The 22600-nt window shown below is 40.5% G+C and overlaps 2 protein-coding genes across 3 annotated transcripts; one reads left to right on the forward strand and one right to left on the reverse strand.

Moving 5' to 3' along the window:
• The first annotated feature begins 1548 nt into the window (after window positions 1-1548).
• tac3b (tachykinin precursor 3b) lies at window positions 1549-7563 on the forward strand. Of its 2 annotated transcripts, none has more exons than XM_053636434.1 (6): window positions 1549-2652; window positions 3499-3580; window positions 4552-4578; window positions 4661-4735; window positions 4815-4875; window positions 7288-7563. In XM_053636434.1, the coding sequence occupies exons 1-6, from the start codon at window positions 2521-2523 to the stop codon at window positions 7304-7306; spliced, it is 396 nt and encodes a 131-aa protein (XP_053492409.1). In that variant the 5' UTR covers window positions 1549-2520; the 3' UTR covers window positions 7307-7563. The 2 variants fall into 2 exon arrangements, with proteins under 2 accessions (XP_053492409.1, XP_053492410.1); XM_053636435.1 differs by having other exon boundaries at window positions 4661-4714.
• A 1172-nt stretch (window positions 7564-8735) lies between these two features.
• On the reverse strand, window positions 8736-22515 carry c1galt1lb (core 1 synthase, glycoprotein-N-acetylgalactosamine 3-beta-galactosyltransferase 1, like b). The gene is made up of 5 exons (XM_053636401.1): window positions 21088-22515; window positions 20865-20973; window positions 19992-20233; window positions 18083-18747; window positions 8736-11391 (listed from the first exon to the last, which is right to left on the reverse strand). The coding sequence occupies exons 2-5, from the start codon at window positions 20912-20914 to the stop codon at window positions 11176-11178; spliced, it is 1173 nt and encodes a 390-aa protein (XP_053492376.1). The 5' UTR covers window positions 20915-20973; window positions 21088-22515; the 3' UTR covers window positions 8736-11175.
• Between the last annotated feature and the right edge of the window lie 85 nt (window positions 22516-22600).

The raw sequence follows: 22600 nt of genomic DNA on the forward strand, positions 1-22600 counted from the left end.
CGGAAAATGGAAAGAATAAGTCTCTGACTGGGTAAAGAGGAGCTGAGTCAGCGAAGCAGCCAAGAGTAACAAGAGTCACGCGGAACATGATGCTACCGCCACCATGCTTCTCAGCGGTGATGTTATATAGGCCACTGCGAAAGGGGGATTGAAATCTCTTTTGTAATGAAAGTGTTTTTAATTCAACTAAGTGTAGTTTCATATCTGTATTATTACTCAAATCTAAAAGTAAACTAAATTTAAAAAATGTACTCCTCTTTAAGTATACTTATAAATAATGCAGAGTATAAAGTCGTGTAATTCTCTCCAGGTACATTTCAGCAAACTTTATTAATATACATTAAATTAACTTCATTTTAGCTCAGGTTTTTACGCCCCTTAAGAAATTTCAGTTTCAGAATCTATATTTTACAGTGTTGACTTCTGACACACACACACACACACACACACACACACACACACACACACACACACACACACACACTGAGCGCCCCATGAGTCATACAGTGTTGTTTTTCTCACTCACAAATATGATTAAAAGTGCTACAATAAGCCTTGCTCAGGATCTGTGAGTCTCACAGTGTTACTGTCACGAACTGAAACACAAACTCACGTGTTCTTCGTGTTCTTCGTTTTCTTCGTGCCACGCCATCACTGGAGGAAGAGATGTGAGAGACCGGAGATGTACGACATCCAGTTTAAAAAAAGACAAAAAAAAAAAAACGATCTCTCGTCTATAAATAACATCTCGCTTGGAGTTCATGCCATTCTGTGATTATTATCACTATTATTATTACTTTAACAGGAAATGTTGCAGAGATTAAATAAATAAATAAATAAATAAATAAATAAATGTGGCTTGGAAAATGTTTGATTCGGTGAGAAGACTGATGGTAAAAATGTGTGTAATCAGATTTATTTTCCATAATAAATAACAAGCAGGAATAGTGAACTTTCAGGAGAAGAAGAAGAAGAAGATGAAGAAGAAGAAGAGGAAGAAGAGGGGGCGGGGCTAAAGTACAATAAAAAAAACAATACATTCTCAATATATTACTGATTTATTCATCAACTGAACCTCTTAAATTGTTTTGAAACCGCCTGTATGACGCGTACGATCAGCTAGTTTCGCTGTGATTGACAGGGGAGAGAGAATATGCCCCTCCCACCCAGACAGCACTACCAATTTAGGTCTCTTGAATCGACCCCGTGATCCCTGGATGATTTTCGGGAACCCCAGCTGGTGTTCGCTGTTGATCTGCTGCTCAAACGTGTATTTAATCACTTTCTCATTATCATTAACTTTACAACTATTGACTATTGTTAGATCTGACACGTCGTTATAGAACTGTTTAAACGTTCTCTCAGCCAATCGGTTTTTGGTAGCCGAAATTTAAATGCATCAATACTAACTCTAGCGAGCTGATGTGAGCTACATACAGTACGTGTGTAACGTTAGCGAAGTGGAACACACACTGTTTCATTCCACTTCACGTTAATGAACTCAAAACTTCCTTCGCTTACCGTGATCGAGAGCGAGGACGCCACATCAGCGCACCTTTCCCCAGGACAGTCGAGTCGAGGCGAGAGATTACTAAAGTGAGATGGAGGGCAGGGGGCAGGGCTTCAAAAATCAGTTCGTACCAGAGAGTTCAAAACACCTACACAGCCGTCAGTCATTCCCGATTCACGCGTCCGACATTCCCGATTCACGCGTCCGTCATTCCCGATTCACGCGTCCGTCATTCCCGATTCACGCGTCCGTCATTCCCGATTCACGCGTCCGTTGTATCATCTGACGTTTTCATTTCTGTGTATTTTTGAGTGAAAACTCATCTGTGGGCGTTTCCGAAAATATGTCAACATCAGCAGGTCTGGATTTAAAACACTGGCTTTTTCAGCACTTATGTATGGAACTGATTCAGGGGCGGAGCTACATGTGAGCACAATCTGTGACGTCACGAAACTACAGCGTCAACAGCTTCAGACCAATCACCTGTGATATGCAAATGTTTCGAAGACGACAGCGTGGTACGTGAGCGGTGTTAGCCGTAGAAATTGCGTGATTAAGCTAGTCAGCTTGCTAACCTAGCTAGTTGTAGCAATGAACAGATCGCGGCCGCTACGCTTTCATTGATGTGAGCTCGTTTCCTAGGACATAGCTAATCTAAATAATCAATTTGCATATAATTAAGCATATTCATACATTCTGGTATTTTTTTTTAATGAAGGTAAATGTGTCGTGATGTTCCTCAGTCGCTTACTGGACAATTAATAAAACTATTTATTATGATCTTCATGATGCAGGTTACAGAAGAGTTCTTTTTTTTGTTTGTTTGTTTTAAAGCCAGCTGAGCGTGATGAAACAGGTGAAGTCTCTCAGGAGACCGGGAGCGTGACGTGACGGAGAGTGAGCGCTATAAAGCAGGGGTGGTGAAGGCTGTAACACGGACGTTCGTCTTCAGCAGGACCGACCTCAGAGCAGCATGCGCTAAATTATAAAGTGATGAATAGCGTGTGAGCATGAGGACCATGAGGACCATGAGGACCATGAGGACCATGAGGACCATGAGGACCATGAGGAGCTGCGTGTTACACTTACTGTTCCTGCTGCTGCTCTCCTGCAAAACCAGCTTCAGCAGCTTCACTGTCCAGGTAGGAAACTCATCCATGTTCCTTCACCTTCAGACACGCAGGACACGTCTCTCTGATTGCTTTATTAAATTACAGGATCAATTCAGTTGCAATTAGAGATATATTTTGGATATTTATATAATCCATGATTCAAAAGTAAGACTTTAAACATCTGTGATGTGTGTAATGATTTGTACCAGTCACATACCATGATGTTAATTATTATTTACATTTTATTTTATATATATATATATATATATATATATATATATATATATATATATATATATATATATATATATTTTATGTTTCATACTGCCATTAATAATTTTATGTTTAAGAGGATTTTTTGTTGTTGTCGTAAATCGTAAAACAAACAAGAATAAAAACCACAACACTACATTTCCTTATTCTCTGTTCAACACGGAAGGTGCGCGTTGACCTTTTGCACCTGTGCGTTTTAATATTTCTAAAGTTATTTTAGTAGATTTTCAGTCTTTTTTTTGAGTCTGTAATAAAATACGTACATCGTTTTCAAAAATTACGTTGTGGCTCATCTGTGAGGTGTGGAATGATGTCTGTAGCGGTCACGCATCATGTTTAGTGTATACGCTTCAGTATTTACACACTCATATTTAATACACATTTAATAATATATCATATTTATTTCACAGCAAAAAAAAAAAAAAAAAATGCTTTACACCTGAAATTACAGGCTGTGTTTAGAAAAAGCTGCATAGTAAATATTATCAAATATTATATGGATTAGAAGAACTGTTTTTAAAGTAGATAATTCATTTATTCCCTTAAAATATATATATGATATTTTATTGAGTGTGTGTGTGTGTGTGTGTGTGTGTGTTATAGGACAGTTCAGGACGAGAGATGAGGCAGTATGATGAAGTGGAAGACGACAGTTTCATTGGTCTGATGGGTAAAAGGAGTTCCGGTGAGAAAAGAATGAATCATTTCACTGAATCTGAAAGAGTCTCAGAAAGACATGGATTCTGTTCGAGCAGATATTCATGTCAGCGTCAGTATTACAGGAGAATGCACAGATTTGTTTAATCAAGAATAAAGCAATACTGTGATGTGACTCTGATGACCTGAGCTACTAATGTTCTAATGTAAGTGTTATAACATTCATTCATTCATTCCTCTTTAGTAAGTGCTTTATCCCCGTCACCGTCACGCTGCTTCATCTGTCCATTCTGGGGATTTATCTGTCCAGCCTGGGACATCAGCTAGTATGGGGTTTCATCTGTGCACCCTCAGGATTTGGGCAGTCAGGGGCTTGATCTGTCCAGTATGGGGCCTCATCCAGACATGGACTTGATTTTTCCAGCCTGGGTCAAGGGCCAGTCAGGTGCTTGATCTGTCTAGCCTGGGGCTTTGGCAAGCCACAGGGTTAATTTTTGCAACGTGGGGCATCAGTCAGGCAGGGGCTTCATTTTTCCAAGATGGGGCTTTATCCACTCAGAGGCCTGATCAGTTCAACCTGGGGTTTCCTCTATCCAGCTTCAGCCAGTCAGAAACTTCACCTGTCCAGCCATGAGCATCAACCATCTCACCTGTCCAGCCTGTGACTTCATCTGTCCAGGTGTGTCATCTGTCCAGCCTGGGGCATCAGGCCGTCAGGGGCTTCACTTATCCACCCTGGGGCTTCAGCCAGTCATGTGCTTGATTTGCCCAGTATGAGGCATCGTCCAGTCAGGGGCTTCATCTGTCTAGCCCGGGGCTTTGAAGCATTGTGCTGTAGAGCTGAAGGTAGAATTTTCTTTAAAGGTAATTTAGGCGTCTCCGCTGCTGTTTGATTGGTTGTTAAAAGTCGACACTCATGGACGTCACGTCTCAAATTTAAATAGCTTTGTGTCAAAATAAAACCCCGGCATCCGCTGACTGATTGTTCTTCCTCCACAGATCTGACTGCAGAGCTGCCACTGAGACGTAGGTGTTTATTTCTTATATAAACATCTGAAATATTTGTTTCAGTGCTTAAACATGAGAACTCTGTTCTCCTCTGCTGCAGGAGACGTCAGCGACGTGTTTGTCGGTCTGTTCGGGCGCAGAGACGTCGACTCGGGTGAGTCGGATATCGCTAAAGGTAAACAATAACGATGGAGATCGAAAACAAACCGACGATCTGAAAAAGTTCCTCTAAAGTTCCTGCCGTGTTTTTCCAGGCCTCGCTGCGTGGAGACGAGAGAGGCGGGGCGGAGTCTTCTCAAACAACCGAAGACTCAGGTGAGGGTCAGTGTTCATAGAGCTACACAAGCCCTGAATAAGCCTTTCATGACAACTAGCATAAAGCTAAGTAAACATTCATAAAGGTTCATTCCTGCAGGCATCAGCTGACATAAAGACTGCTTTCATCTCTTCTGATTTAACGTCAAGTGACATAAGAGATGAAATGTATCAGTCAGGGTTTAGACCTCATCATAGCACAGAGACAGCATTAGTTAAAGTAGTAAATGACCTTCTACTGACCTACGATCAGGGTTGTGTCTCTCTGCTTGTGTTACTCGACCTTAGTGCAGCTTTTGATACTATAGATCACACTATTCTCCTTGATAGATTAGAAAATGTTGTTGGTATTAAGGGAACAGTCCTCTCCTGGCTCAGGTCTTATCTGACCGATCGTTATCAGTTCGTAGATGTAAATGGTGAATTCTCCATGCGTACTGAGGTTACTTTTGGAGTTCCACAGGGTTCTGTTTTAGGCCCACTGCTCTTTACTTTATATATGCTACCCCTAGGTCAAATTATTCGTAAACATGGAATTAGCTTCCACTGTTATGCTGATGATACACAGTTGTATGTTTCAGCGAAGCCAGAGGACAGACAGAAGCTTAGTAAAGCTGAGGATTGTGTAAAGGACATTAGACATTGGATGTTAACTAACTTCCTTCTACTTAATTCTGATAAAACAGAAATACTTTTATTAGGCCCACGTGTAGCTAGAAGTAATCTTTCTGATCACATGGTTACTCTGGATGGTCTTTCTGTTTCATCATGTGCAGCAGTTAAAGACCTTGGAGTGATTATTGACTCCAGCCTATCATTTGATGCTCATGTAGATAATATTACTAGGATAGCCTTCTTTTATCTCAGAAATATTTCTAAGATAAGAAACATATTGTCACTACATGATGCAGAAATACTAGTTCATGCATTCGTCACCTCTAGATTAGATTACTGTAATGCCTTACTGTCTGGATGTTCCAGTAGGAATATAAATAAGCTCCAGTTAGTCCAGAATGCAGCTGCTAGAGTCCTAACTAGAACTAGAAGGTACGACCATATCACACCGATATTATCAATACTGCATTGGCTCCCAGTAAAATCTCGCATTAACTATAAAATACTTTTATTAACCTATAAAGCACTAAATGGTCTCGCGCCACAATATCTAAGCGACCTTTTGGTTTTATATAATCCGCCACGCCTACTTAGATCAAAAGATGCAGGCTATTTGATGGTACCTCGAATAGTGAAGGCTACAGCAGGGGGAAGAACTTTCTCTTATAGAGCCCCACAGTTATGGAACAGTCTTCCTATTAGTGTTCGGGACTCAGACACAGTCTCAGTGTTTAAGTCTAGGCTTAAAACGTATTTGTTTACTCAAGCCTACCCTGACTAGATTCTGTTCTACTACTTCGCAGTCATAATAATCTTTTTTCTCCCTCCCTCCTTTCGCCGAGCCCCACATGAATTTATGGAGATACTAGAGATCCAGATCCTTTCTGCCTCTGGATGGAGCTCAAATCTTCTCTAATTCCAGACTGCTGGGACTACGGCTGCTCCTAAGGCCATACAGACTTCATATAAATCCATAATGAACTTTTTCGCGCTGTCTGTTGTTACCCAGATGAGGACGGGTTCCCTTCTGGGTCGGGTTCCTCTCAAGGTTTCTTCCTCTTAAAACATCTTAGGGAGTTTTTCCTTGCCACCGTCGCCACTCAGTGGCTTGCTCAGTTGGGATAAATTTGCACCTTTAATATCTGTATACCATGTTGATATTTCTGTAAAGCTGCTTTGAGACAATGTCTATTGTAAAAAGCGCTATACAAATAAAATAAAATTGAAAATTGAAATAAGAATGACAAGGATATAACTCAACCTGTGAAGGGGGAAAGAATATATAACACATACATAACGCTGTCATAACACAGTCATAGCTGATCATAACGCTCTTATTAACCTTAAATTTTTTATTAAGATAAACATCGCTACATTGCTATGAGTAATGATTATGTTAAAACTGTCACTATGTCACAGTGTTATAACGCAGCTATGCATGTCCATGTCAGTGTTATTGCAGAATTTGTACGGCTGTTATTTTACATGTTTAATTCACTTTAATGATTCATTAAAACGACTCACTGAGCTACAGAGTGATGTCACGAGTGTTATGACAGCTTTATGTCAACAGAAAGTTGCGTCACTCGATTAATCAAAATAGGTAAGTGTCTTACACAACAAACGGCTGTGGGAATAAGGCGTTATAAACGTTCGTGTAGGCTTATGTCAGCTGTCATGAAGGCTCTATGTAGGTGTCGTAGTCTTGTGAAGAAAAAAAAAAACCTACCGGAACACTGGAGAGACGTGAAAGCGATGAAACGTCCGAGTTTCACGTGGCTGTTGTTCTCTCCGCAGATATCGGCGTCCCGCCTGAAGCTCCGCCTTAACGGCGACGTGGAATTCGAGAGCGACGGTTCTGATCTCTCCGCCTGGCGTTTAGGTTTTTTATTTTTCACGTGAAGATTTAAACAGAGTTTATTTTACGTCTGATTTTTCCTCTGAAGGTTTTTTTTTTTATCCAGTGCAACATAACTGAAAAATATCAGTATTACGAGGTCATAAGGTCAATACATCATTTCATCTCTACAGGTCTAGGTAGGATCCCTTACAGGCTTGCGGGTTCAAAAAAGTATTGGCACCCACCCCATAAATTAATATAAGTCAAAAAAACATAACTATAGAATAAACACGAGACACAGTGACGTTTCCACTCAAACGCTTACATAATGGGATTTTTATATGAAAAAAAATTTGTTGCAAAATTATTGGCGCCCCAACCAAAAAATGTACAGCAATCATCAGTCTTTGAAAAAACACACAGTAGTTGTTATATTTAAATTGGTCTGAGTCCACACTCACTCATTTCCTGCTAATAGAGAAGTGTAACACAAATTCACTCAGTCATCCATCAGCATGAAGAAAAAAAACAAACAAAGCTACAGGTTTCAATATAAATTACAGAGAGTTGTTGGTCTGCACAATAAACGCGGTCATGGACATAATAAAAAGAAAACATTATAAATATAGAACAGTTTAAAATTAGCCACGGATTGGCTCTATGATCCGTCAAGTCCCAGAATATTTTAACCCAAAACAGGGTTGCCTCTGCAAGTAGGTTAAGACTTGACCATAGATGGTTCTTTCAACAAGTCGATGATCCAAGGAACACTTAAATCAAAACAGAAAAGGTTGTAGAACACAATTGTGCGAACTCAGTCTCCGGGTTCGAATCCTGTGGAAAACCTGTGGCGGGATTTAAAAATGAGGGTCACCAAGTACAAACCTGAGAGTATAACTAAACTTAAAGTGGATGCTTGGAGAGCGTTCCAAGATCCTCTCCAATCTTGCTCGACAGCTATGGTCACCAAAGCTTGAATGGGTGGAGTGCCAATAGTTTTGCACTCAGCAAACTCTATGGGGAAAAAAATTGGACTCCCTAAGAAGAAAACTTTATTCTGATGTTAAAAATTTTAAAACAAAATGATACAGCATCCACACATATGGGCACGGACAATTTTAAATGAAGGGTGCCAATACTTATTAAGGAAGGGAAGTTATAAACAAAGTTACTGTTAAACGACTGGTTAAATACGTGATCGATAAACATTGGGGTTTTTTCCATCCTCAAAATATAAGAAACTTCTTAGGGAGTGCAAAACTCCCTGCTTGCAGAAGTATTGGCGCCCCACCTGTTAAAATTCAGTGAAGCCCTAGAACGTGAGAACGGCGCTTCTCTACCTTATTCAGATTTTTATCATTTTATAAATAACATTTTTTTAAAGGGGGGGAAAAAAACTCGACAGTTTACAGTAAAATAATCATTTATTAAATATGTGTCTTCATACCTCAGTGATTCTGTTCATTTCTGAATCTATAAATAAAGACTCCTGTAAAGATGCTGCTCAGAATTTTCCTTCTCTCTCACACACACACACTTTTAGATATGAAAATATTAATATATTAACACAGAGCGAAGAAATCTTAACATCACTCTTCCCAAATTTGCTCCCGTCGACACAAAACGATCAGAAAATCAAAAATATTAAAGTTAATCCAGTTTGATTTTACACTCGAGACATTTCAGCTCAGCATTGTTATAAAATCAAACAAACAATGATTATGTAAATATTACAGAAAACTCAGAAATAAACCTAATAACCTTCAGAAAGACCAAAAAAAACAAACAAGAACACCGTGTACTGATCGTAATCATCATCAGACATCAGTAACACCAATTTGGTCTCCATACTGATAAAATTAAACACTTCAAGGTTAATTGGAACCAAAGCCCATGTACTAATCACTTTTTAACATCTCCGGCGTGGATTTTTGTTTATTTTAAAAGTGCTTTCTCGTGAGAAACTGACGTTAAAAGGTGCACTCTGGTGTTTATTACTTTTAAACGTGTGCGCTAATCTCTCTCCGCTGCGTGCGAATATAAAACGGAGGCAGTTTGGAAAAGAACAGAAAGCACGTCCATGACAAACTCAGTTAAAACGGAGGACTTGCAGGCAGACATTAGTTATTTTCACAGAACATAATCATGAAACGTTCAGGCTGCGTCCACACACACAGCCATTTTATCGCCGCAAGGCGCCACTCGCTCTACTATGACATTGCCAGGACGCGTTCCTGCTGATGGTTGCCATAGTAACATTTATCAGTGGGTGGCACAACTAGCATTCCACTCTTGCCAACAAACCGGTGTGTATATACGCATCAGATCCGACGAGATGAAAGAGAAGCATTGAGGAACGTAAGCCTTCAGGAGAGTGTTGAGGTAGGGGGCGCTGTTCCAGACAAGGTCTTTTACGTGAGCATCAAGGCCTTAAATTTAATGCGGGCGGCTACAGGAAGCCAGTGGAGGGAGATGACGTTTACTGTATTACTCCAGTGCTGGCAGGTTAAAGATTAAAAGTGAGAACATCCATATGAACGGTTTTCGGAAGAAAACACGTCATTTAAACGTTTCACCACGTACCAAAAGATCAGGCTTTGCAATGAAGATTATTATTAAGATATTATATATATATATATATATAAAATCCTGTGTGTATACAGGAAACTGAGGCATAAACAAGTGCATGTGGGGCGTGGCTGAGAACGGGGCATGGCTGTCAGCAAGGGATTCACATCACTCTCGAACTAGTCCTATTCTACAAATTATTCAATCTTTAATACGTTTCTCAAAACAAATAAAAAGTATTCGTTTTCTCTTCTCTCCAAATGCATCCTTTTATCCCATGCTACACATCCAGGGGAGAGAGATTAGCATCAAAGTGCACCTTTCATCTTCATGAAGTGTGTTTGATGACACACACACATTGATGCTCACGGTACAAAAGAGATAAAACTACAAAGTGGAGCAGGAGGACAGGTTCAGCAGGTCCACCTCCACCTCTTCGACCAAGTTCTCATCCAATATTTGTTTACACCACCACAGAGATTATAACGACACTGTCCGCCTCACGGATCATCGTTTGCTTTTACATTAAGATAACCTTGTAGAATTCGTATGTTTTACGCTTACGTACATTACACCGGTTATATCAAATATTCACGTTACAAAATACTCCGTTCAAGTGACATAAAATAACCGTGTACAAAATCACGTAACATTCAAAACACAAGAAAATATCCGAGAAACCAAAAAAACGTGGAGATGCACAAATACGCCAATCAAAACTCCGATCCTAATTTAAAGAGTCAGGCTCCGAGTCTACTAGTGATCTGTCAATAATTTGCATTTTCTATCATTTTGTGACATCACAACCTGTAGCTCCGCCTACATGACCTGTTTGACAAAACTTGTTTTAGATGGATGGAAAACAAAAATACATAATGGGGCGGGGGGTTCATTTGGTCTAGAATTTTAAGAAGGCATTGGAGATGAGCCTAGACATACCTGAGTCTTTCTTTCTTTCTCTCTCTCTCTCTCTCTCTCACACACACACACACACACACACACACACACACACACACACACACACAGACAGACCTGTTGAGGCACTATACATATTTAAGCTGTCATCACTCAAGTAAACACTTTTTATAGAATTTGTACATACCATCAAAAGTAGCTCACACACACACACACACTCTCATATGTGACTCAAAATGTAATACAAGATTCACGCACATGAAAAAAGAGCTACCAGAAAATACCATGTGCCCCACCCTCTGCATTAATAAAATAAAATCAAATAACTCCAGGATTGCTGAAAAATGGACAAAAATAATGTTTTAGATGTTGCGTTCAGGCTCGGGGTGTTGTTCTGCTTCCGCTAACGCCGAGTCTTCTTTCTGCTGCGACAGCGGGACGGGGTTCAGCTCCGGGGGCTGGTAGCGGTACTGATACCCGAAGGCACGCAGGTGGTAGGTGTAATATTCCAACAGGTACATCATCTCTGCGTTCACGTAGTGGAACGACACGGCCAGGTCTGAGCAACACTGAGGACCCTGAAAATGAGAGAAAAAAAAAAGAAAGAAAACAAGAACAATTAAAGCTGCAAGCAGAATTTTCGGGGGCCAAGCACCCAGACTCACATTCATAACAATCACAGGAAAGCAGAGGGAAACGGATTGAGAAGTGATTTGTAGTTTCACTCATGACGTGTATGTTTTGATCATTTACAGCAGTGGAATTCTTTGACTGTAGGAGGAAAGGTCTAGATGAAGTCCTTTCCCCACCACTTTGTGAAAGTTCCGACAGGTCTCAAAATGATGTGAGCCAAATTCGGTGAGGATTGGACCAAATTTGGAGGAGGAGTAGAAGAAATGGCCTCAGGTCATGGTCCTGAGGATGCCTACCAAGATTTGTGCGAGTGTGCGAGGTCGTTGCTGAGATACGGCCTCACTTCCTGTTTGGCGACTTCACCGTCAGATGTGTTGGCCTATTACGGACAAACTGTTTGGAATATCAACATTCTTGTGATAACTTTTGTACAGGTTGGTATGACGATGATGTGTGCCAGATTTGGTGATGATTGGACAATTTATAGGAGAAGTAGCGAAAAAGATGTTTTTGACTAAATCTAAGATGGCAGGAAATTGAACTGGGTGGAAATTTGTTGTAGGGTGCGTTAAACTCGCCTCGACCCAAAGAATCCAGGGGCGGGCTTCTTAAATTTTAGACACATGGGTCAAAAGCTAGGACCATAAAGGTACTTCCAAATTGATTCGGAATTCGATGGAGTAGGACGCGAAGTTGGAGGCTCCTGCTGATTTCGATTAAAATTGTAATTAATTAGCGCTTTTCAGTCATACAATATATTTTGACTTATTCTACTCTGTTTCCTTGTTTGCAATTTTAATTTTGCGGTACGTTAAAATGTCAGCAAAGAACACGAAAACCCGTGGTAGCATTCAGACACGACTGAGGCCTAGTGTGCGCGCCGCGAGCGAGTCTCCTTCTCCCCCTGAATCCACATCGCCGAGCGGTGACCCTGACTTCGCCGCACTCAGGCTTGAGTTGCTGGCTTTACTGAGGAAGGACATCGCCGATATTTTTAAAAAGGAGCTCCAGAAGCTCCAGGAGCTCCAGTGCGCTGTCTACTGTCCAGCTAGACCTGCAGGCCGTGAAGACACAGCAGGCTGGTGATAAAGTTGCTACCGATGCTACCATATCAACACTGAAAGGTACTGTTGTGGAAATGGAGCATGCTCTCTCCGGTTGCACCGATGACACTGCTCAAATGAAGACTACTATCGAGTCTCTCACTGCGACCGTGACTCAATTAGAGAATAAATGTGAGGATTTGGAGTCGAGGTCACGGCGCAATAACGTTAGGATAGTCGGAGTTCCAGAGGGCGCTGACACCTGTACAACCGCTGCTGTAGCGGCCTTGTTAAAAGAGGCATTTGGTCTGGAGAAGGAGCCGGTTCTGGACCGGTCCCACCGGACCCTTCAGCCGAAGCCCAAGCCCGGTGAACAACCACGAGCTATTGTGTGCAGATTCCACTATCACAGTGACTGTGTTGATATTTTACGCCGTGCGAGAGAGCTCCAGCGGATTAAAGTGAGGGATTTGACCATCTCCGTTTTCCCTGACTACACAGCCAAGACTGCCCGGGCCCGGGCCGCGTTTAACGAGATTCGGCGTCAACTTCGTGGTATTGAGGGCGCTGGCTATGGAATACTTCACCCAGCTCGGCTTCGCTTTACATATAACGGTGTTCAGATGGACTTTATTTCAGCGGAGGAAGCAGGAGATTATGTTAAACTCTTGATATCGGGGTGAACTACATCACCTACACAGCGGAGTCTTTTTCGCTCTTCTTTTATTTTTTGCACTCGGCCTTCCAGCTCTACAGAATTCGGATTCTTATTGAAGATATTGTCATTGCATTACTCAACCTAGATTTTGTGGACTTACTCCTCTTAAAATTTACTTCTGTATTAATGTGCTTCTCTGTTTTGATGCTCTGACCGGGTTAGAGTTTCTGTGTATTTAATTTTATTAGTGTGATCTCCTCGGCTTTACGTGCTACACTGTTATATTATTTGTTACAAGTCTTTAAAAGGTAAGGACATTATATTTATTATTGTGCGCAGACTGTTTATCAGTCTTGGTAATTTTGTTGGTTAGTTCAGCTTACTCTCCGAGTTGTTTTCACATTGTGGACAACGTTCGGTTTCTGTAGGATACACTGCTGTCTCATTTGTTTATGGAGACTTTGGGTGTGTGTGTGTTTGGAGGATTGTGAGAGTAAGCAGAACATGCCAGTGCTTTGAAGGATGGAATGTTATTTAATTGCGAATCTGTTTTTAGAGGATTTAAACCTAACATGGTGAACAAATTATATTCTAGAATTCAGGCAGTTTTACTGGGGTTATCTCATACAGTGTAGCAAGTAATAATCTGGAAAGACCTTTGTAATATCACAGTCTAAACCTGGATTTAAAGAGAAGCAAATCAGTAAATGAATCGCATGTAAATGAATCACATGTAAATGAACCATATGAAAATGAATAAATAAATAAATTAAAGACATAAAAAATAATTTTTTTTAAAAAGGTACTTCCAAATTAGGCCCTAATTTGACCCGATGGTGGCGCTAGAGCGCTGGCTGCACTTGGCCCAAATTTGGTCCGAATTTTCGTTAGACCCTCCACAATCAGTGTGCCAAACTTCACAACTTTTTACCAGAAGGTTCTATGGGCTGCAAGAAGACACCCTAGCCAGAAGAAAATGAAGAAGAAGAAATTGTAGAATAACAAACAGAAGAAGAGTGATAAAAAGAAGCTCAAGTTTCAAGTTTATTTGTCATGTGGAGAAAATGTAGACTGAAATGCTTGCTGTGAGGCTCAGGTGCTCTACAGCTGTGCAATACAAAAAAATAAGATAAAGGGAAAGGAGAAGAAGAATGACAAGAAAAATAAAAGTTTATGGTTTTCTGAGAAATCTTGTAGAGCATGAAACCTTATTTTGTTGTTGTGACAAAAGACAAACTGGTTTTTATAAAAGTATGCATTTAAAAACGATGAGACAGTGCAGGGTGTGTGTGTTGTAACTGATCTAATAATCCAAATCAAGTCGCACAATTATTTATTACAATGACTGAGGTGTGGACTCGAGTCACGTGACTTAAATCAATTTTAATGGAAAAAAATAAAAGGCTTGGGCTACGTTCAGCTGAAGCTAGCCTGCTCAATTCCATACTAAAGACAGAATATGATTTCCATTGGAGGAAAAAAAAAAAGACTGACAAAATGTCTCTCAAAACATGACGACGTTGTAATTGTAGTCTTGCAGTTAGCGTTAGCTAGAAATGTGGTTTTTTTTCCCTTCTGTTAAACACAAAAACCCCCCAGAAAACCACGCAAGCTTCATAATGCATTATAAACCACAAAACGTTTAAACTTTGATTACCGGCGTTAGTTTGTTAGCTAAATTTGTGCAAAAACTAAACAAATAAATATACCACTTCACAAACAAACACGATCTGCTTTGCACAGGAAAACTCGTCTCTCAAACAAACAGAAAGCCATATTTCTCACGAATGCAGCTAAGCAACTTCCTCTTCCAAACCAACAGATGGCACTATCGGTCATTTTACACTAGTCTCCCGGGAAAAGCATTACAACGCGTGGTGTAACGTAATGCATGTTGTAATGCTTCCCCCGGAAAAAATCAGAGCAGGACTCAAAATACCGTAGAAGAGCCGATAAATGTACGGGGGGAGCCTAGAGAAAGGAGACTGCTTGATTCAGTTGCTGTTCTTGAGGGCGGAGCTAGAAGCAGCGCAGATCATCGATTGGTCAGTCGTACAATCCATGTCTCCGTAGCGACTGTTCTCGTTCTCTTTCCAAAAGTATATTTTCTTCTGCTATTTATTTATTTATAAATCCATAAAAAAACACAACTGCTGTTTAACATTGTGAAATAATATTCGTAAGCTCTGTATTAAAGTATTGGCACCCTCAGTCGACCTGCCTCGCTGCATCTTTTGCATTTACAGAGACGAGGCCTTTTCACGTACGGTCAAAAACTTCAGCATTTACATCCTTAACAGGATAAATATTTCATCAGCTACTGAACCCTTATGACAGATTATAAACACTGATAACCAGCGCTGCCTTATCAGGTTAAGTGTGTAACGTCAGTGCCTCCAGCAAACAGTCTGGTTTTAAAAGTCGGACCGCATGTGAAATGCAAATAATTTCCCTATTTGTTTTCCTGATTTAGAGATAAAAGCCAGAGCCATGAGAGCTACTCATGCAAGCAAAAAAGAGGACACGTCACAACCAGCGTCGACCCTCCAAGAGATTTCAAATCACAAACTCTTAAATGTTTGCTAGTTAGTGCTAGAAACTTTCTTTCTTCATATCTGATAGTGTTCAAGGTTCTCTTAATTGTCCCTGAGGGGGAAATTGTTGTACAGTAAGCAGTTACCAGACCCAACCCTTAGACGAACAATAATAAAAACAAACAACAATCAAACAAACAAGAAAGTATCGCAGTGATTACGACGTAGAAGAGTTTTTAAACCTATTTGTCCTACATGTTGGCAGATCTGCGGAATTAACTTAAAACCCTGAGACAGGCGATGTCTGGAGTCAGACAGAATTGATGGGACCTTCTTCAATGTCCTGACCTTGTACAAATGAGTTAAAACAGGGGTGTCCAATCTTAAAATGAGTTAAAACAGGGGTGTCCAATCTTAAAATGAGTTAAAACAGGGGTGGTGTGGGTTCTTGTGCTCATTCCAACCAAGCAGGAGCAACACCCGATTTCACCGGTTTAATCAGTCGAGTTTGGCTTTCAGTACACTCGGGTGTGGCTCCTGCTTGGTTGGAATGAAAACCTGCACCCACCCGGCGCTTTCCGGATAAGATCGGACACCCCCGAGTGAAATCGTTCAAGGTCGTACCTGCAATTCTTGCTGCACACCTTAACAATACTCTACAGTCTGTTTCTGTTTTGATGGAGATCGAGTGACCCGAACCAAATAATAAAAGAAAATGTGAGGACGGATTCGATAAAACAAGAGCGAAACATTTTCATAAAAGTATTATCAACAAAATAAAAACTTTGAAGCTTGAGATAAAAGTAGGCTTCCACCTGAGACTCAAAAGGTCAACGTATCGTCAGTTTGAATGCCAAGATATTTACACTGCAACACGACCTCGATCGCCTGGTCACTGATCACGACAGGGGACATGACCGTAGGATTCTTCCTAAAATCTATAGTCATCTCTTTAGCTTAAGACGCATTAATGTCCAAAAAAAGACCAGTCAGTGAACCCTGCCGTTACAGGACCATGCTCAGGATCTTCACTGCTGAGGACAGACACCATCACAGAGTCACCGCCAAACTTAACACCACACCTCTCGTATTAGCTTTGGCACTCATTGATGTACAGCGAAAATAAAAGAGGTGAAAGGACACACCCCTGGGGTGATGTGGTGGAGGAAAAACCAACACCTGAAAAGACACCGTTAACCTTCATACGATGAGACCAACAAATTAGTCCAGGATCAACACTGTGGATACATCCTAGCCTTCCTGCTACAATATGAGGCTGGATACAATTAAAACCAGAGGAAAAATCAATAAAAACTAATCTTACATAAAAAGTCTTTGCACCCTCAAGGTGTGACAGAATGATGTTTAATGGGGTGCCAGTCGCATCATCCACACCCCTACATGCCCTATAGGCACGTTTCCATGCACTGCATTCATAAGCGCGTCCTTCGGACTCTTCTCAAATGATTTTATAACCAAGGAGGTAAGCGCTACGGGCCTGTAAACGTTTAATGATTTCAGTGTTAGTCTTTGACACGGGTACGATGACGGAATCCTTCCAGAGGCGAGGGACCCCCTGGAGGTCGAGTGACAATTTAAACATAAAACAAAATATATATCTGTTAATTGTTCAGCACAGATTTTAAGAACATGACCTCCAACGCTATCAGGGTCTGGACTCTTCCTTTCCTTTACACCATGAAAACGTTTCAAAACCGTGTCCCTTTCAACGTGTTACGTTATTGTGTGCAGGAACACAGAAACGTTCAACTCTACTGTTAGCTTGTTGGCTGGCTAGGATAGTGCTATCTTGAAACTTGTTTGATAACTAACATGCTTGCTCATTTGTAAAAAAAAAAATTGGTCATGTTAAACAGTCATGCCCAGATTAATTATTTTAATCTTTATCATCACGTTTTCATGCTACGTTTTTAGTGTTACTTCTTTTCATCGTTTGTTTTTTTCGTAGTGGTGTTAAACATAAAAAATGCCCAGAAAGCCATCCAAGCGTCATTGAGCTTTAGAAAGCATAAGCTTTTTAAAATTACATTACATTCTTAAGCCAAGTTAAGCCAGCGAGGTAGCTAGTATGTATATTTGAGGGGGGTTTTTTTGCCTTAAAACGTAAAAAAAAACACTAGAAATGGATCAAATTTCTACCAACTACACACTTATTTTCAACTTGTAAGCTTTCAACTGCTAGCATTATCCTGTTAGCTAGCTAGTTGAATAGTTAGTTACCTTTAGCTAGAAAGTTCTTGATAACTAGCATATTTGCCCAGAGTTAAACAAAAAAAAATGTGCCCTTGTAAAACATAAACTGTCAATTGCTAGCATTAGCGCATTAGCCAGCTAGCTCTTAGATTGGGCAGGGAGAAAGTTTGTTTCGTGTTGTTCTTACCTCGACGATGGGGTAGTAGCAGTAGTTCCAGTACCAGAAGCTCTTGGGGAATTTGGCAGTGAGGTGCTGATCCGGAACGAACGGATGGAATGTCTCTCTCTGGACCGTGTCCCGGGAATCTCCGGCGACCACGCCCATTTTCTCCATGCACTTTCCCAGGGCGAGGTCCTCCACCGAGGACGAATGACTACACAATTTGGTGCGAAAGCCCTCCACGAACCTCCTGAGCGCCTCTCGGCTCAGCACGTACCCGGCGCCGCCGCTCATGTAGCCCTGCTTGATGTAGGGCTTGAAGCGGCGCCCGAAGTACACGGGCTCGTCCGATGAGTGGTTGGCCAGAACCCAGCGCAAGTTGTCCACCACCACGTACGTGTCGTCGTCGGCTTTGAGGAACCAGTCAGCGTCGTCGCCGTGCTTCTCCTGCACGTAGTGGAAGGCGTTGATGGTCTTCCAGTACAGCTGGTCGCGGCCCTCCTTGGTGTTGAGTCCGACGGTGGGGAAGTCCGGGTCGTCCACCGAGCTCATGAACAACACGATGTTACAGTGCCGACTCCACGTGGCCTTCACGTGACGAGCTTTCTTCTCCAGATTGCTGGGACCCGTCATCACCCAACACAGAATACGTACACGCTTGTACAGGGAATCTGCCAGGCCACTGTCCTCACCTAAACCAGAAACGTACAGGTGGGTGGGCGGGGCCTGCCGATATGACCACAGAATAACAACATACTGTACGCGATGTGATTACATCGTAGACGTTGTGAGGTTGCTTTGCCTTATAACTGCATTTCTACTCACAAACAAGTAGCTTTTTTTTAATCGCTCCATTTTCCCGTTATTTTCTTGTTACATTTTCATTGTTACAAAATGAACAAACTAGTTTTTTCAAAAAAGTCTGCCAGCTTATTCATTCTTCTTCATCATTACACTTCCCTGTTAATTATTATATATCGCTACATTTTTCCTGTTACTTTTTTAATGTTAAATTTTCAGTTATATGTTCTTTACTTTTTTATCGTTAAATTTTTTCGTTACTGTTCCTTTTTGATTTTTTTGCATTATATTTTCCTGTTTTTTATAGTCCCCTTTCCTGATCGTTAAGAAAGACTCTGCCACTCTACGATCCTCTTTTTATACCCAATCAACTTACTGACCTGTTCCCAGTCAACCTAATTACTTGCACAATGCTCCATTCTTTTTACTAACACTTACTTTTCCAGCCTTGTGTCGCCCCGTCCCTACTTTTCTGAGACGTGTTGTTGCCATGAAATTCAAAATTACCTTATTTTTCCCCTTAAAATGGTACATTTCCTCAGTTTAAATATTTGATATGTTTTCTGTGTTCTATTGTGAATAACATATGGGTTTACGAGATTTGCAAATCATTGTGTTCTGGTTTTATTTACATTTTGGAAATGAAAACACACACACACACACACACACAGCGCTGTCTATAATGACCAATAATCAGCTATTGAAATAAACAATTGCATATATTGAAAAAAAAAACCCTGAGAGTGATGTGTTTAGACTTCTTATGAATCATGTGCTAATAAAAGCTAGGAACACCTAATGTAACCCCGCCCCCTAAAGTAATGAATTTGCTAGTGAGACACAAAATTAACAGAATAAAGAGTAAATGTGCTTCAGTTCACCATCGTCCTGGTTATAGAAGATGAAACAAAAAAAGCAATAAAGTTTTATGAGGAAAAGGACTCCGTAATGAACGGTGTACAAATTTAACAAGGTGACAGAATTAATAACAGGATGTGTACATTGTGGGAGAGGCAACAGGACTGGGGTAAAGAACAGGATGTCCTGCTTTGTGAGGAACTCAAGTAAATGTAAACCAGTTTAAGCAAAATATCGGAACTTGGCAATGCGCTTATCATGCTAATGACATAGTTACCGATGTGGTGCGGGTGGTTGAGATTAAACAGCGCCGACTTCTCCTTCCTCCAGTTCTTCTGCTCCTCCACCAGTCTCCTCACCTCCACGTCTTCACGTCGCAGGTTGGCGTTCTGCAAGAACCAGGCCTGTTGCAGGATCATGTAGAGAGAACACGTGCCCACCAGGAACCCCACGAAGAACGAGGAGCGAGAGCAGAGCCCTTTCACCGGGAACATTTTCACCGTCTTCACCACACGCTCGCTGAAAAACAGAAACAAAACCAGATCACAGGAGATCAGTTAGATCTGTTTTCTCCTGACTTTTCCCGCACAATTAAAACAGAAGAATGAGAGAATAAAGCTGTACTATTTCAATATAAACAGCTGTAACGTGTGACGTCACGAGAAGAAAAAATTTAGCTCATTCTTAAAAAAAAAAAAAAAACCCTCGTTTAAATAAAAATAAAATTCAACAGGTATCAAACATCTAAAAACAAATCTAAAAACTAGATTTACGACTGAGACTAAACTCAAGTTAACATTATATACACAATAATAACTCATTCATAACTATAACAGCTACACAAAGAGCAGCTGATGGCAACCAATACTAACTTACACGGTAAATAAACATAAGAAATATCACAATTTTTTAACTGAACGAACATTAAATGTGCCCACAAGTTAAAATGCACACGTGTATGTTTAATTAAACGAAAATTACTTTCAATTTTTTATAGAAACATTCATATTTACGTATATTTAAATAACTTTAAAAATACACCATTTTAATAAATATCCTTTATAAAACTATAGCATGCAACACGTATTAAAACAAACTGGTGTATATGGAGAATTAAATAAATAAGGAAGATATGAAGTGGATGTTGTACCTCTGCTGGTGTTCAGTGAAGGTCTTAGATGAAGCGCGTGACGTCCACATCCATCTCAAACAAGCTCCAGAACCAGAAGATAAGAAGCTCCTCAGACCTGCAGCCTGCTCTGGAGGTCCAGCAGAACATCACGGAGTAAACACGGCAGCTCTGGGTTTATTTACTAATAACAACAATGATAATAACAGTCATAATTTTAATGTCGCTTCTCCACCGGACTCACCCGCTGTGTCTGACGCTACGCGCTCGCGAGCTGGACGTTAGCACTATTTAGCTTCGGCTAGTTAGAACAAGCGGCTAGTTTCAGGATATAAAGGGTGCAGAGGAAAAATAAATAATTAAATAAAAATCTCCATGGTGACGCTTTTTCATCGTAAATTAAATGTTAAAAAAAAAATTAAAATTAAAAAAATTAAAAAATATAAAAAAGAAACTTCGGGAAACTGTTTATGACAACTCGCTCGCGCACCGGCACAACTTCCAGACCAACTTCAACACCCCGAGCCTGCGTCAGTGGGGCGACGCGCATGCGCATGGAGAGCGCTGTGATTGGCTGGTGCAACGCGCATGCGCATGGTGCGATAGAACGGAAGAATGCGATTCTCGCCCTAGGCCTGAACATCCACTCTGACAGGAAAGGTCAGAACTTCCAGTTATTGTTGTCATTGTTAAGCACGAAGGTGTGTTTTTCATTCTACCTTTCCTTCTTACTCTTCTTGTTCTTACACAATAGCAACAGTCCATGTCTCACACTGTTGTGTATTTGCACTTTATGTGGTCTTGAGTACTGTTCCGTGTTTAGAGAACCTAAACATGCAGCATCATGAAGACCGAAGAGAGTCAAAACAAGTCTGGGACAAAGTTCTGGAAAATGATCACGCAGGGTTCAGTTATATACAAAAATATCTCTCTGAAGAAGCTGAAGAGCTCCTCAGCGCCGACAGAGAAGGTGTACAGAGGAGAACCGTGGAGCTGGGCTTTATGGAAGAGTGGCGAGGCGTATGAGAGACACCTAAACATGTGAGAAAAGGCTCTCTGCTCTGAACAAACCAAAACGTTTTAACTTTTTACCCTTGGTACAAATCTGAGAACATGAAGCATGGTGGTGGTAGCATCGTTTTACTTTTGGCCTCTTGGTTGCTTAGTAACAGTAGTAACTGTACTCTCTTTCTGTTTCTCACAATACATTTTTATCATGGTTTCTTTCTTTCATATATGTTTACTTCTTCCCTTTTCTGTTTTTTGTTCTTTCTCTATTTCTTTCTTCCTTTGTATACATTTTTGCCTCAACCTCTTTCTTTGTTTATTCCTTTTTAAAAAAATATGTTCCGTCATTTTTTTCACCTCTATTATTCTTTGCACAGTATTTCCTTCAGGAAATGTCAATCTAGTTTCATCACAGCTTTATTTTAACTTTTTAACTCTTTGACTAATCCCCTCTTCACTACATCAAATCTCACTGTGAGGTTGTAACACAGGAGAATGAGGAAAAGTTCAAGGATGTCTAACAATAATAAAAAATAATAATATAAATATATTTTTGTAATCGTTTATCGGACGAATGAAATGTTTCAGCTTGTTATTTTAAAAGGTATTAAAATTAACACTTCAGTAATCTCAGACGATTTTAACATTTAAACATTTTACACCATGATGAATTATTTCACAGCTAGAATTTTATAATCAACCTTTACTCTTTTAACATATTACGAACACTTTTTTTTATTCCCAAAATC

The sequence above is a fragment of the Ictalurus furcatus genome, chromosome 11 (assembly GCF_023375685.1).
Source record: "Ictalurus furcatus strain D&B chromosome 11, Billie_1.0, whole genome shotgun sequence".
NCBI classification, from domain to species: domain Eukaryota; kingdom Metazoa; phylum Chordata; class Actinopteri; order Siluriformes; family Ictaluridae; genus Ictalurus; species Ictalurus furcatus.